The sequence below is a fragment of the Vulpes lagopus genome, chromosome 7 (assembly GCF_018345385.1).
Source record: "Vulpes lagopus strain Blue_001 chromosome 7, ASM1834538v1, whole genome shotgun sequence".
Taxonomy (NCBI): Eukaryota; Metazoa; Chordata; class Mammalia; order Carnivora; family Canidae; genus Vulpes; species Vulpes lagopus.
In genome coordinates, this window is record NC_054830.1 from 15,912,316 (window position 1) to 15,924,901 (window position 12,586).

At 47.6% G+C, this 12,586-nt stretch overlaps 1 protein-coding gene and 1 pseudogene across 1 annotated transcript; one reads left to right on the forward strand and one right to left on the reverse strand.

The window, feature by feature from the left end:
- Positions 1-5,117: 5,117 nt before the first annotated feature.
- On the forward strand, positions 5,118-10,840 carry RTP3 (receptor transporter protein 3). Its single transcript, XM_041760399.1, has 2 exons — positions 5,118-5,393; positions 9,788-10,840. Exons 1-2 carry the CDS (start codon positions 5,239-5,241, stop codon positions 10,524-10,526), a joined length of 894 nt encoding a protein of 297 aa, XP_041616333.1. The 5' UTR covers positions 5,118-5,238; the 3' UTR covers positions 10,527-10,840.
- Positions 6,738-9,278, reverse strand: LOC121494199 (annotated as a pseudogene).
- Positions 10,841-12,586: the final 1,746 nt, after the last annotated feature.

A 12,586-nucleotide genomic window follows, 5' to 3' on the forward strand; every position in this document is an offset into this window, starting at 1 on the left:
AATAACAAAAAGTTCTGCCTTTCATCTATCTGAGGGTCATTGTGTTGTGCCACTGTGCTTTAAAACACCCTTTAAATCTTATAAAACAGATCTCATCTCAAGATAATTATAGCTGCAAAGACCCTTTTTCCAAATACAGTCATATTCATAGGTGAACATCTTTTGGGGGTCCACAAATCAACCCGCTATACCCTCCTTGAGAAACTTGACATCTCATTTCTTGGATCATCCTCCCTTTCCTAATCTCTACACAATGGAGCATCACAGGACTGAGCCTTGGGGCCTCTTCATTCTCTGTATCAGTACTCACTGCAGAGATAACCTCATCCACTCCCATGGCTTGAAGATTATCTATACCCCCAGTGACTCCCACATTTGTATCTTCAGTCTTCCCATACTGGGATTCATATATCCAACCTCCAGCTTGATATTGCCACCTGGGTGTTTTAATATGAACCCCAAGCTTAGCATGCACCAAACTAAACATCTGATTTCCCCCGTCCATGTGTTCCAATCCTTCAATGTCTTCCTCTCAACAAATGATATTTCCACTTAATTTTGAAGTTCTGGCTCAAGCCAAAAATCTTTTTCTTTTTTTTTTCTAGCCAAAAATCTTTAAATTTTTTTTAATTTATTTATGACAGTCACAGAGAGAGAGAGAGAGAGAGAGAGAGAGAGAGAGAGAGGCAGAGACACAGGCAGAGGGAGAAGCAGGCTCCATGCACCGGGAGCCTGATGGGGATTCAATCCCGGGTCTCCAGGATTGTGCCCTGGGCCAAAGGCAGGCGCCAAACCGCTGCGCCACCCAGGGATCCCCTCAAGCCAAAAATCTTAAAGTCATTCTAGACTTATCATTCTCTTACATGCCCAAACCAAATCATCAGCATTCCTATAGGTATTACATCCAGAAAACACAACTTCTGGTCATCTTCTCCATGACCACTCTGGCCTACTCCTCTGCAATAGTTCACCTGACCTCCTGCAGCAGCCTCTTGATGGGTGCGTCTGCTTTGTCTTTGACCTACTAGGCAAACCCATTGCACCTTTAGCTCAATGCAGAGACAGCAGAGAGCCTGAGTGGACAGGTCAGACAATAGAGATCACCAGGTGAAATCAGACCTTATCACTCTTCTAGGCATAAAATCCTACAAGGCCCTGTAGCCCTCAGCTGCATCTCCAACCTCATGTATTCCTTTTCTGCTCACTTGGTTCTGGCCACCCTGGTTTCCCTCCTCCTCCACAGACATACCAGGCCCACTTCTATCTCAAGGCTTTTACACTGGCTGTCCCCTCCGATCTGGATGTGCCTCCCTGACATACATACTTGGCCCATTCCTTCACTTCAGACAGATCATGGTTCAAATGTCATCTCAAGCGGCAGCCCTCTGTAACCTCCCACTTAGAGCAGCTGTCCCTACCGTCACCCCACCCACGCTGTTTCTCTCTCCATCCCCTTGCCCTGCTGTTTTCCTCCATAGCACTCGTGGCTGCCCCATATGACATGGCATATATGCTTGTTTATTGGGTCATTGTCTATCTCCCCATCTGAGTAAAACATAAGCTCTGTGAGAGCAGTCTTTGCTTTATTTGCTGCTGTATCCCTGGCATCTAGAACACAGAAACTGACACTAATATTTTTGAATAAATGGAGGAACATCCTAATGATGTCTGCTGGTGTCCTTTCACCAACCACCTAGTGAATGAATGATTGAGGCTCCCAGTGGTGCCTGTCGGCACGTTGTGGTGTCACACAGATGATTTCCTTGGATTTCCTTGGGACTGACACAGAGACTGCAGATGCTCTGCTGTTTGGGGAAAGACCCAGGAGTACCTCAGGGGAAAGCGATGATAAGAGACTCCCAGAAGTGGCCAGACTGTCTTTGGCACAGGACTTGAAAAGCACTGAGCTGAGGATGGAGTGGACTTGCTTTCCTGGAATATATACACCACTCCCCAGGTTCCAGGCAATTTGGTACATTGCAGTAAAAAGAAACTGCTGTCTGAAATGGTCAGATTCACAGTTCCTGGTGCGTTCGATCAGTTATAACCAAAGTGAGGGGTGCACTTTCAGCGAGCCACCAGTTCAGAAGCCTCACTGGGAAAAGAGTGACACCTGGATCTCTGGGCTGCAGACAAGGCAGGGGATGGCAGAGGGCCTGGAGATATGGCGGGGTCTAATAGTAGAGCTAACTGCACTAGTCATTAGCAACTTTCTGGACAAAAACTGGGTAATGGATGAGGGCCAGGCTCAGAAGTGACTTAATTTCACCAAGCCAGTTCTCCCCATGGAAGGATGGGAGGGAAAACAAACCACTAGGTACGCAAAGGTAAATGCAGCCCCTTCTCTTTATATGTGGGGGTTACATTCCCATAAAGTTGCCAACAACACTGAAATAGCAAATACCGAACCATCACTCCCTGGGGAAATACTTAGTTCCTGCCAGCCTCTAGTAACATCTCGGTCAACTGATCGACACATAACCTTATGTTGTTTCTGTTTAAAGACAACTTATGTGGTAAATATTGTTAATTTATTAACATTGAGCTTGCATGCGGCAGCACTAGAACTGGTGCCTGAATGAAGCTTATCTAGCACACATTCTCTCCCGGAGGCACATCTCAGCCTTCTCGCCGCTGGGGGTGCTAGACCAAGCACTAGACTTCGAGGCCACTTGAAACCATGAAATCACCAACAAAAAACAACAATCTGACTAACGTGGCACAGATAGACTGTGAAAAGGACACTTGTTGTCAGTGCAAGAGCTGAGACAAGAAGGCAGAGTGTTGTCTTGCTCAAGCTCAGCTGGGCCTGTCCCAAGCTTTCAGCCATGGCCCCCTCCCAACAGCAGAGCCAAGGCCCAGCCCATGTTCAGAAAGAGTCACATCAAGAGTCTGATCCTGCTGCGAGGAGAATGGCCTTTGGGTTAGAGGCTGGATGTGAGGAGGGCCATACCTTAGCCATTGCCCAGGAGGAAGGGAGTAACAGAACCCTGGCCAGGAAGAGGCAGTGAGGAGAGCTTGTTTGTCTACCCAGTTCCAGAGTGGAGGGGTTTCAAAGACAGTCACTGTTCCAAGTGATGCCCTGGGAATTGCTTTTTTCAAGCTTCAGGGACAAGTGTTGGCTTTCTTCTGGTGCCAGGCATGCCTAGTAGCCTTCTGCATTGAACACGGCATTTCATCCTCAAAAATCTCGAAGTGACTTGTCCTTTGTCACACAACTATCAGAGCCCCAGACTGAAGACCCTCAGACTTTCAGCTCGATTCTGTCCCCTGACCCCTCACTCCCTTTATAAATCTTCTCTGCAGCCGCAGGAAGGCCAGGAAGGAGGTTGACAAGAGAGGCTCTAGCAAACCCCTCCCTATCCCCCCAACTCTTCCTTTTCCTCCCTCCACTTCCTCTCTCCCACCCCATCTGCCTCCTCCCCTCTTCTGGAAGCCCACTACTCAGACCGCCAGGATCTGACCCAGCCGGCGGATGCAACCTGGCTGCCCTAGGACCTCTTCCCCCCAAAACAGCATCTGTAAGCCTTGCTGATTTTACCACAGTGCTGCAGGGGAGGGGCACCTCTGGCTCTTGGTCTGTGATTGCTGACCAGAACCTACACACATTGTCCTGCCCTCAGCCTCCCGGCGTGGTGTCCATTATAACCAGGTCTTAGAATCGCTTGAGGAAATTTTAGAGACCTGATGCCCAGATCAATTCAATGAGAACTTCATGGTCGGTCTGAGGAATACAGATCTCCAGCTATCTTCAGCCCTGTTGAGCTCGTGTGCTTTTTTTTCCCCTGGGCCTTGGTTGGCATCCCTGCCCCCACTCGAGAAATCCAGAATTCTCTGGTAGATCAGATCAGGTAAATAGTTACTCAGATAGTAACTGAGATAATAGTTACGCAGATAGTTACTCATGAGTTACTCAAGTTACTCATGATAGTTAGAAGGAAGACATTTAGCCTATGTTAATAAATTAATTTTTAGAGGTAGGGAGGAGCAGGGAGAGAGAGAGAGAGAGAATCTTAAGCACGCTCCACACCCAGGGCAGATCCCAATGCGGGGCTTGATCTCTTGAGCCTGAGATCATGACCTGAGCCTGAATCAAGAGTTGGTCACTTAACCGACTGGTTAAGTGTGTTAACTTAGGCCCAGCACTGAGAGGGGGCTTTCCTCTGGGGAGGGAGTCAGTGACGTAGACCAGAGTTAGGCTATCTGCGGAGGGGGTGGTGGCATGCAGACACGTAGAATACAGCCAGCCCTCCCTGGGCTGTTTCCTTCCCCCTGCTCCTCTCTCCTTTTATCAGCCTCTCCTCAAGGAAGTGGGGTCGGGTGCAGCCAGTGGCCCTTTGTGAGGACCTTGCAGCCTCATCTGAGCACAGGGGCTACATCAGCTTTGGTTTCCCTCTCTCTTTTTTTTTTTTTTTTTTTTTATATTTTATGTCTTTACATATTTATTTAAGAGAAAGAGCACAAGCAGGGGGAGGAGCAGAAGGAGAGGAAGAAGCAGACTCTCCACCAAGCAGGGAGCCTGATACAGGGCTCAATTCCAGGACTCTGGGATCATGAGCTGCTCTGAAGGCAGATGTTCAACTGACTAAGCCACCCAGCTGCCCCTCAGCTTTGGTTTCTGATGAGTAGAAGATGGGACTCGAGAGTCTCCTTGGGCAGCTTGGGGGCTGTGAGATCCAGTCATACAGAGACCAGTGGAAACAGGAAGCAGAGACCCCAGAGCAGAGATACAGGGAACGGGGAGAGCCCATGATGGCCATGTCCTTCTTCTTTGCATCTCTCCTCCCCGGTCACAAGCCCAGCAGCCCAATGGATAAGGACTTCCAAGTGTTAGAACAGAAAGAGCACCTGCAACCTCTCTCCACCATTTCCAGAGGCTTCAGAAGTAAAGGATGTATCTCCAGGTTAAAGGCAGGTAATCAGCAGAGTCAAACTGAGATCCACTCCTCCCAATACAGAGTCCAGAGCCTTCCTTTGGGAATGTTTTGTTGGATGAAACCATGAATTCTGTGTCTTTGAAAATTATCTGTGGAAGCTAGTGTTGTTCTCTGAACTGGGAGCCAACTTCAACTGACCTTTGTCCTTGAGGCAAAGACCTGGTCCACGGGCCCAGGTCAGGTACATAAACGGAGAGCAGGCCCTAGCCCTCGTTCTTTAAAGTGGGAAATCTTTTGTCCTGCTACAGACCTGTCAGAGTCCTGGAGATCTGGATGCACCCAGCTCACCACATAGCATGCAATGGATCAGGACATGGAGGTATGGAAGCAAATATTCCAGGAATTAATTCAGGAAGTGAAGCCATGGCACAAATGGACCCTGAGAGTAGACAAAGACCTTCTTCCCAACAGCCTGAACCTGGGATGGTCACAGTACCAGCAGTGGGGCTTTGCCAGGTGAGTGGGGAATGGGATGGTACATATTCCAGAAATTTCTTGTTTATTTGTTACCGTGTATACCTGCTTCTTTTCTTGTTCTATTCCATGTTTGCAAATTGAAGACCACAGGAAGTGAGATGCTCATCATCCAAGAAGCTTTAGCTTCAGTAAAAGTTTTTTTTCCCTTATGACAGGGAACCCCAAACAGCAGGACTCGGCACTGGGTGTGGGCTGCATGGGGCTGAGGGAGAGCAGTGAGGAAGAGGGAGGGGAGGAGCTGCAAGAGAGCTGGGTTAGCAAAGTTCCCTGCCTATGCTCCTGGCCTCAGAGGACCTGAAGCTCACTGTGGTGCCCAAGAGGGAGAGGTCCCGTAGGCTGAGGAGTTCCCTTCAGGATAGGGCAGAGGATAGGGTAGTTGAGCAACGTGCAGCAATCTTGCCCCCTCCACTCTGGGCTGATGGACCCTTTTAAAGTAAGACCCTTGGAAGTCATCCAAAGCTTTACCTTTTTTTCCAGGTGGAAAAGCAAAGCTCCAAAGGTTAGGGAGTGGGGCTGCCCCACCATCACGCCCCGCACAGAGGGTGGGGACCTGAGACTCTCCTGGGACTGGGGTAGGGGCTTGGTGCCTGCCCACTGCCCTCTTCTCTGGAGGAGGATTTGGGCAGAGGAAGCAGAGTTTTCCTCTCCTTGTGGTGGCACCAGGAGCTTCCAAGTAAAATCTCAGCTCATTTGTGTGTGTGTGTGTGTGTGTGTGTGTGTGTGTGTGTGTATGAGAGAGAGAGAGAGAGAGAGAGAGAGAACCTTGAACTCTGAGATGGCACATGAACAGAGCTGCATGACCTAGAGGGAAGGCTGGGGATGGCAGCCCGGGAGGGCAGAGCCCAGGCCCCTGTGCACCACTGACTCTGAATGACCCCAGGAAGGTCATCTCACTTATGGGGTCACAGCCTCTTGGCCTCTTCCCTTCATGTCATGGCCATACTCACCCTGTCCAGTGCAGCCAAGATCAAGAGACAAGAAGGAAACCTTGACTGGCTCATTCTTCCCAGCCCCTTCCAATTCACCCTCCCAGTTTAAGCTAGGCTTGCCTGCTCTAACAGATACACCTCAGAATATCAGTGATTTGACCTAACACGTCATCCCCAGATCACTGGAGCAGAGGAAGAGGAGCTGGAGGGTTTTCCAAGAGCTTCTGTGTCAGACTTGGAAATAGCACATGTCACTGCCCACATGCCATTGGGCAACCAGTCATATTGCCCAACCTCCCTGCGAGGGGGCTGGGAAGCAGACGGGAGTGCATGGATAATTTGATGAGCATGAAATGTCCCTGCTGTACTATAGCTTCTGCCTCTCCCATAATTCCTGTCCTGAGTGCAACCATATGCTTGCCTGCCTTCTTGCCCTCTCTTCATCTATCCTGACATGTATTTGTCCAAATATATGGGATAAGGAAAACGGCCCTCTTCCCTGCACAGATGAAGTGTCATTCTCTTATACCCTGAGGCCAGGTACACACAGAATATGAAGCTTTCCAGAATATGAATATGAATTGGGCTGGAGGAGGGGCAAAAGGAGAGAGAGCGGGGCACTGTGATCTCCCCATAATACTGGCAGATGGGGGTCCCCTGGGCAACAAGGCAGAGCAATGATTTTTCTAGGACACTAGACCCTCCCTGATCTGTGGGTCTACAACTTACTCTCTCAGTCTGTTTGGGCGACTATAAAATAAGATGAGATGAGATACGATAAGATTAAAAATAAAATAAAAGAACACCAGACTGGGCAGCTTATACACAGCAGAAATGTACTGCTTACAGTTCTAGAGACTGGAAGTCCAAGATTAGGGGGCCAGCTGGTCTGGTGAGAGCCCTCTTGTGGGTGGTGAACTTCTCGTGTATCCTCACATGGTGGAAGGAGCTAGGAGCTCTATGGGATCTCTTTGTTTAAAAGCACTAATCGCATTCACATAGGCCCCACCCTCATGACCTAATCACATCCCAGTGGCCTTCTAGCATCATCACCTCTCGGGGTTAGGATTCCAACATGTGAATTTGAGGGAGACACAAACATTCAGACAGTAGCCCTTCACAACATCCCTTGTACCATCGTGGATTTCAGTTCGGGGCTCTCGGGCTGACTTAATGGCTGCTGTTGCACCTATAGCCTCTGACCCACTTCAGTCTACATTTGAAGAACTCCTGGTTTGGAGTCAGGAGACTGGAGATCCAGTCCTACTCCTTTTTTTTTTTTTTTTTTGTTAGAAAGAAAAGTAAAAGCCAAACTTTATTGTTGCTTTTTACCATTTGGTAACATTTTTACACACAGGCTTCAATCTTCAGAATACCCTGGATTCAGTAGAAAAACCTTTTTTTTTTTTTTTTTTTTTTTTTTTTTTAATTTTTATTTATTTATGATAGTCACAGAGAGAGAGAGAGAGGCAGAGACACAGGCGGAGGGAGAAGCAGGCTCCATGCACCGGGAGCCTGATGTGGGATTCGATCCCGGGTCTCCAGGATCGCGCCCTGGGCCAAAGGCAGGCGCCAAACCGCTGCGCCACCCAGGGATCCCTAGAAAAACCTTTTAAATGAAGTTTTGTACAATAGAAACTTCTCAGCAGTCAAAATTTAGACTGTAAAAAAATACATGCAAAACATACTTTTCTGAAAACACTTAACTTTGAACAAAGCACCGAACTACACAAATGCAGAATGAAAACAGCATTTCAAATCCACCAAAAGTAGTCATCATAAAAGGCGTAAAAGTCACCTAACTTCACTAGGCACTGTTCACTTTTTAAAGAGGAGACAATAAAAAATATTGTCCACAAACAAAATCCCAACTTTAGGGTAGGTTTCAGAAAGTCTTCATCTTCATGCTTTAATAGTGATGAGGTGAGTATGATCGAGATCTAGAACGCGATCTGTATCCTCCACGACTATAGTAAGGAGAAGGTGACCGCCTTCTGTAAATATGATCCCTATCTTGAGCAGTTCTCCATCCTCCTCCTCCTCCACCACCTCCTCTGTATGATCTGCTATAGTAGTCACGATCATCATAGCCTCGATCCTATCCTCTGTCACAGTAATCCTGACGGTGTGAGCTGCCATAGGTAGGTCTCCCCATGTAAATTTCTGGTGTTGGGTTATGTGATCTTTTTGTTATAGAGAAATCAACTCTGATCCTACGTCCATCAAGCTCCATTCCATTGGCACGCTCTTTTGCTTCCTTGGCATCGTCTACATTTTCAAAATATACAAAGGCAAATCCTCTGGAACGCCTAGATTGCTGGTCATATACAATAGACACGTCAGCAATGGGGCCATATTTAGAGAACACTTCTCTTAGATCTCTTTCTGTAGTGTACAAGCTCAATCCAAATACTCCACAACAGCAGTTGGGGTCGGGATTTGCCCGATTCCCAACATGACACCTGCGAGTAGACATGGGAGAGTGACTGTGGCTCTGCCGTCTTCCATAATCTCGACTGTAAGACCTGCTATGGGATCGTCTATGGGAGCGGGACCCAGATCTTGATCTTGTATGATGCCTTTGAGAACTTCTCCTGGATCTAGACCTGGATTCAGGTCTGGACCTGGACTTTGATCTGGAACGCCTGGAATCTTCCTTGGAGCGAGACCTTGCAGGGGTATGCCTTATAGATTTCCCAGATCCATGAGCACTTCCACTTCTGGAAGCAGAGCAGGATTCCCGCTCGCTGTAGTTCTGCTCGCTGCTGTCGCTCATGACTCCTAGATGCTGTCGCCGCTCAACGGGCTTCAATCGAAGCTGCCAACCTCGAGTGCCTTCTGTATAGAGGCTCCACTGCAGCCTCACAGAACGCACGGGCTCCAGAGCCACAGAGTACCCAAGTGCCCCGCACCGCCTCCGCACGGGCTCTAAGTCTCCAGTCCTACTCCTGACACCCACAGAGTTTCTGCATATGATAGGCTCCAGAGTGTGTGTCATCTGTAGCAATGTCGTGTCAGACTTAGAAAGTCTCTTCCAGCCCCAACAGCTTGTGATCTGCTTTTTTTTTTCCAAAAATTTTTATTTATTTATTCATGAGAGACACAGAGAGAGAGGCAGAGACATAGGCAGAGGGAGAAGCAGGCTTCTCTCAGGGACCCCAGTGTGAGACTAGATCCCAGGATCCAAGGATCATGACCTGAGCCAGAGACATATGCTCAACCACTGTGCCACCCAAGTGCCCCATGATCCGCTATCTTTGTGACAGGACATGTTGGTGGCACAGTAGAGACAGGAGAAAGGGGCTCGCTAATTTCTCCCCCAACTAACCTTGATCCCAGTCAAGTCGCATCTCTGTGTCCTTGGGTTCCCCTTCCTCCCTGTGGCCCAGCCCACAACCTGGCCACTCCGGGGCAAGCTGAGGTTCTTGTCTTTTGTCCTTGCAGGTTCCAATGCTCCTTGTGCTCTCGAAGTTGGGCCTCTGCTCAAGTGCATGTCCTTTTCCACATGCACAAGAGTGAGGGGAAGCCCAGCGGCGAAGTGAAGATGAGAGTCTTTGCCCAGAGATGTCGGAACTGCGATCAGTCTCCATTTGAGTTTCCCGAGTTCACAAAAGAGAACATCTCAAGGATCCTGAACAACCTGGTGTTCCGAATCCTGAAGAAATGCTACAGAGAAAGAGTTAAGTCAATGGAAGAGATTCCCGTGATCAAGGAAACCACTCTTGAAGGGCCACACGACAAGAACAACTGCGAGGCGTGTCTGCAGGGCTATTGTGCTCAGGGTGGGTTACGTGAGGCCATGCAGTCGCCAGTGTCGCTGACACTTCCTGCCATAAGCTCACCTGCTCTTGAGACAAACATTCCCATGCCCTCTCCCATAAGGAGTGGCACCACCATGGACGCCGTGAAGGGGAACGCTGGGGCCGACAAGAGCAAGGCTTTACCCCTACCCTGGGGTTCTGGGCTCACACAGAATGCGATCCTCCCCACCCACTGGAGCCCGAGAGCAAACACCCACTATGGCATGGAGAGGAGAGCCCAGGTCGGCACCTCAAGTGAGGTGCTTTATTCTCACATACCCCAGAATCCCAGGTACAGGAATTTGAATGCTTGCTACTGTTTTCTCCTTCTGATCATTGTAGTGGTGGTTATCGTAGAAACCGTTCAGTGGACCTTAACATGATGCCAAGTTCAAAGTCATGCGATATGATCCCACAGATAGGAAATATCCAGAACAGGTACGTCCAGAGACAGGAAGTAGACTTGGTGGTGGCCAGGGGCTTCTTCAGCGAAGGGGATTAATCTGTACGGGCCTTTTGGGGGGCCAAGGGTGGGTGGTGATGATGATGATGTCTGGCACAAGACGGAGGGAGGGGTCATACAACACTGGGCATGCAGTAAACGCCATTGAAATCTTCATTTTAAGGTGTTTGTTTTCGTGTGATTTTTTAATGGTTGGTGTTAATTTCACCTCAATTAAATTTTGTGCGAAAGACACTGAAATTCTGCTCATTCTCTGGAGAACTGAGACCAAAGCCTTTATGCTCACAGAACCACTTGGAAATCTCATGAGACCTGTGGATGTTCTGTCCCCTGAGAAGCTTGCACACACTCTATGACATCAGCCCATGGAGGCACTTGGCGTGGTTTTCATTAGGCTGAAAATCTGGGTCTCGAAGCAGTGTTCTCCACCACAGGGTCCACACAGCTCAGGGCTGTGGCAGGACCATCCGCCCAGGTTGGGGAGATAAGCTTCAAATTCTATTTCATGTTTCTTGTACTTTACTATTTCTCGCTGCATGGTGTATAATGTAGGTTAGTGTACTAATAGAATGGTGGTGTGATATGATGCGTAATTAAAGAAATATACACCCCTCTGGAATGCACCTCAGTTTCTCATTGACTTTTCACTGACTTTTTCATTTTCAGAACTGAAACTCTATACCCATTAAACAACAACTTGTGTTTTCTCCCTCCTTTGTCCCTACTAACCACCATTCCTCAGGACTACCCTGAGGACCTCATAAAAGTGGAGTCATACGGTATTTGTCCTCCTGCCACTAGTTTATTTCACTTTGCATAAAGTCTTCAAGTTTCATTCATATTGTGGCATGTGATTGGATTTCCTTCCTTTTTAAGGCTGAATAACATTCCATGGTATATATATACCACATTTTGTTTATCCATCTTCAGACATCTGGATGGCATCCACCTCTTGGCTATTGTGAGTAGTGCTGCTAGGAATATGGGTATACCAATAGCTCTTTGAGACCCTGCTTTCAACATACTCAGAAGTGGAACTGCTGGATCATATAGTAATTCTACTTTTAAGTCTTGGAAGATCGGCCATGCTATTTTCCATAGCAATTGCATCATCTTACATTTCCACCAACAGGGACAAGGGTTCCAATTTCTCCATTTCCTCGCCAATAATGATTTTGTTTTGTTTAATTCTTTTATAATAGCTGTACCAAAGGGTGTAAGGTGATATCACACTGTACCTTTGATTTGGATTTCTAGAAAATGCAATTTTTATGATGTATGTTTACTCTTTTAAGGCAATAGCAGAAATAGTATTTGTAGATCTCAGCACAGATAGATGTATTGGGAACACAACAGAAATGCATGGGTAAATTCTTCACAGACTTGCTATTTGTTTTCAAATATTTGGGCATAGTCTGCATATCTATTTGGCAAACGCCAGAAACTTCAAATGTAATAGTGAACAAGATAGTTACAAATACATGCCTAAGGAAAAAGCATGTAAGAGAAACAAGTGTGCCCAGCAGCCTAGAAGTAGCTGGAAGCTGAGTGACCAGTGAAGTAGGGAGGACATGCTGAGTTGTTAATATAAAAAGGGGGTTCTTTTTTTAAGATTTTATTTATTTATTCATGGGAGACACACACACTCACAGAGAGAGAGAGAAGCAGAGACACAGGCAGAGGGAGAAACAGGCTCCATGCAGGGAGATCGACGCGGGACTCTATCGGGGTCTCCAGGATCATACCCTGGGCTGAAGGTGGCGCTAAATCACTGAGCCACCCAGGCTGCCCCTAAAAAGGGGTTCTTAGTGGAAGGCAAGTCATATAATGTTAAAGATGGAATCAACCTTAGAAATCATCTTCTCCAACTATTTTTTATAGGTGGGTAAAAGCTGAAATGATTTTCCCAAACTTATGCAGTGCGTTAGTAAAAGAGCTAGCCTTGCAATCCTGGATCCCTGAGTCCCAGGGCTGATCAGC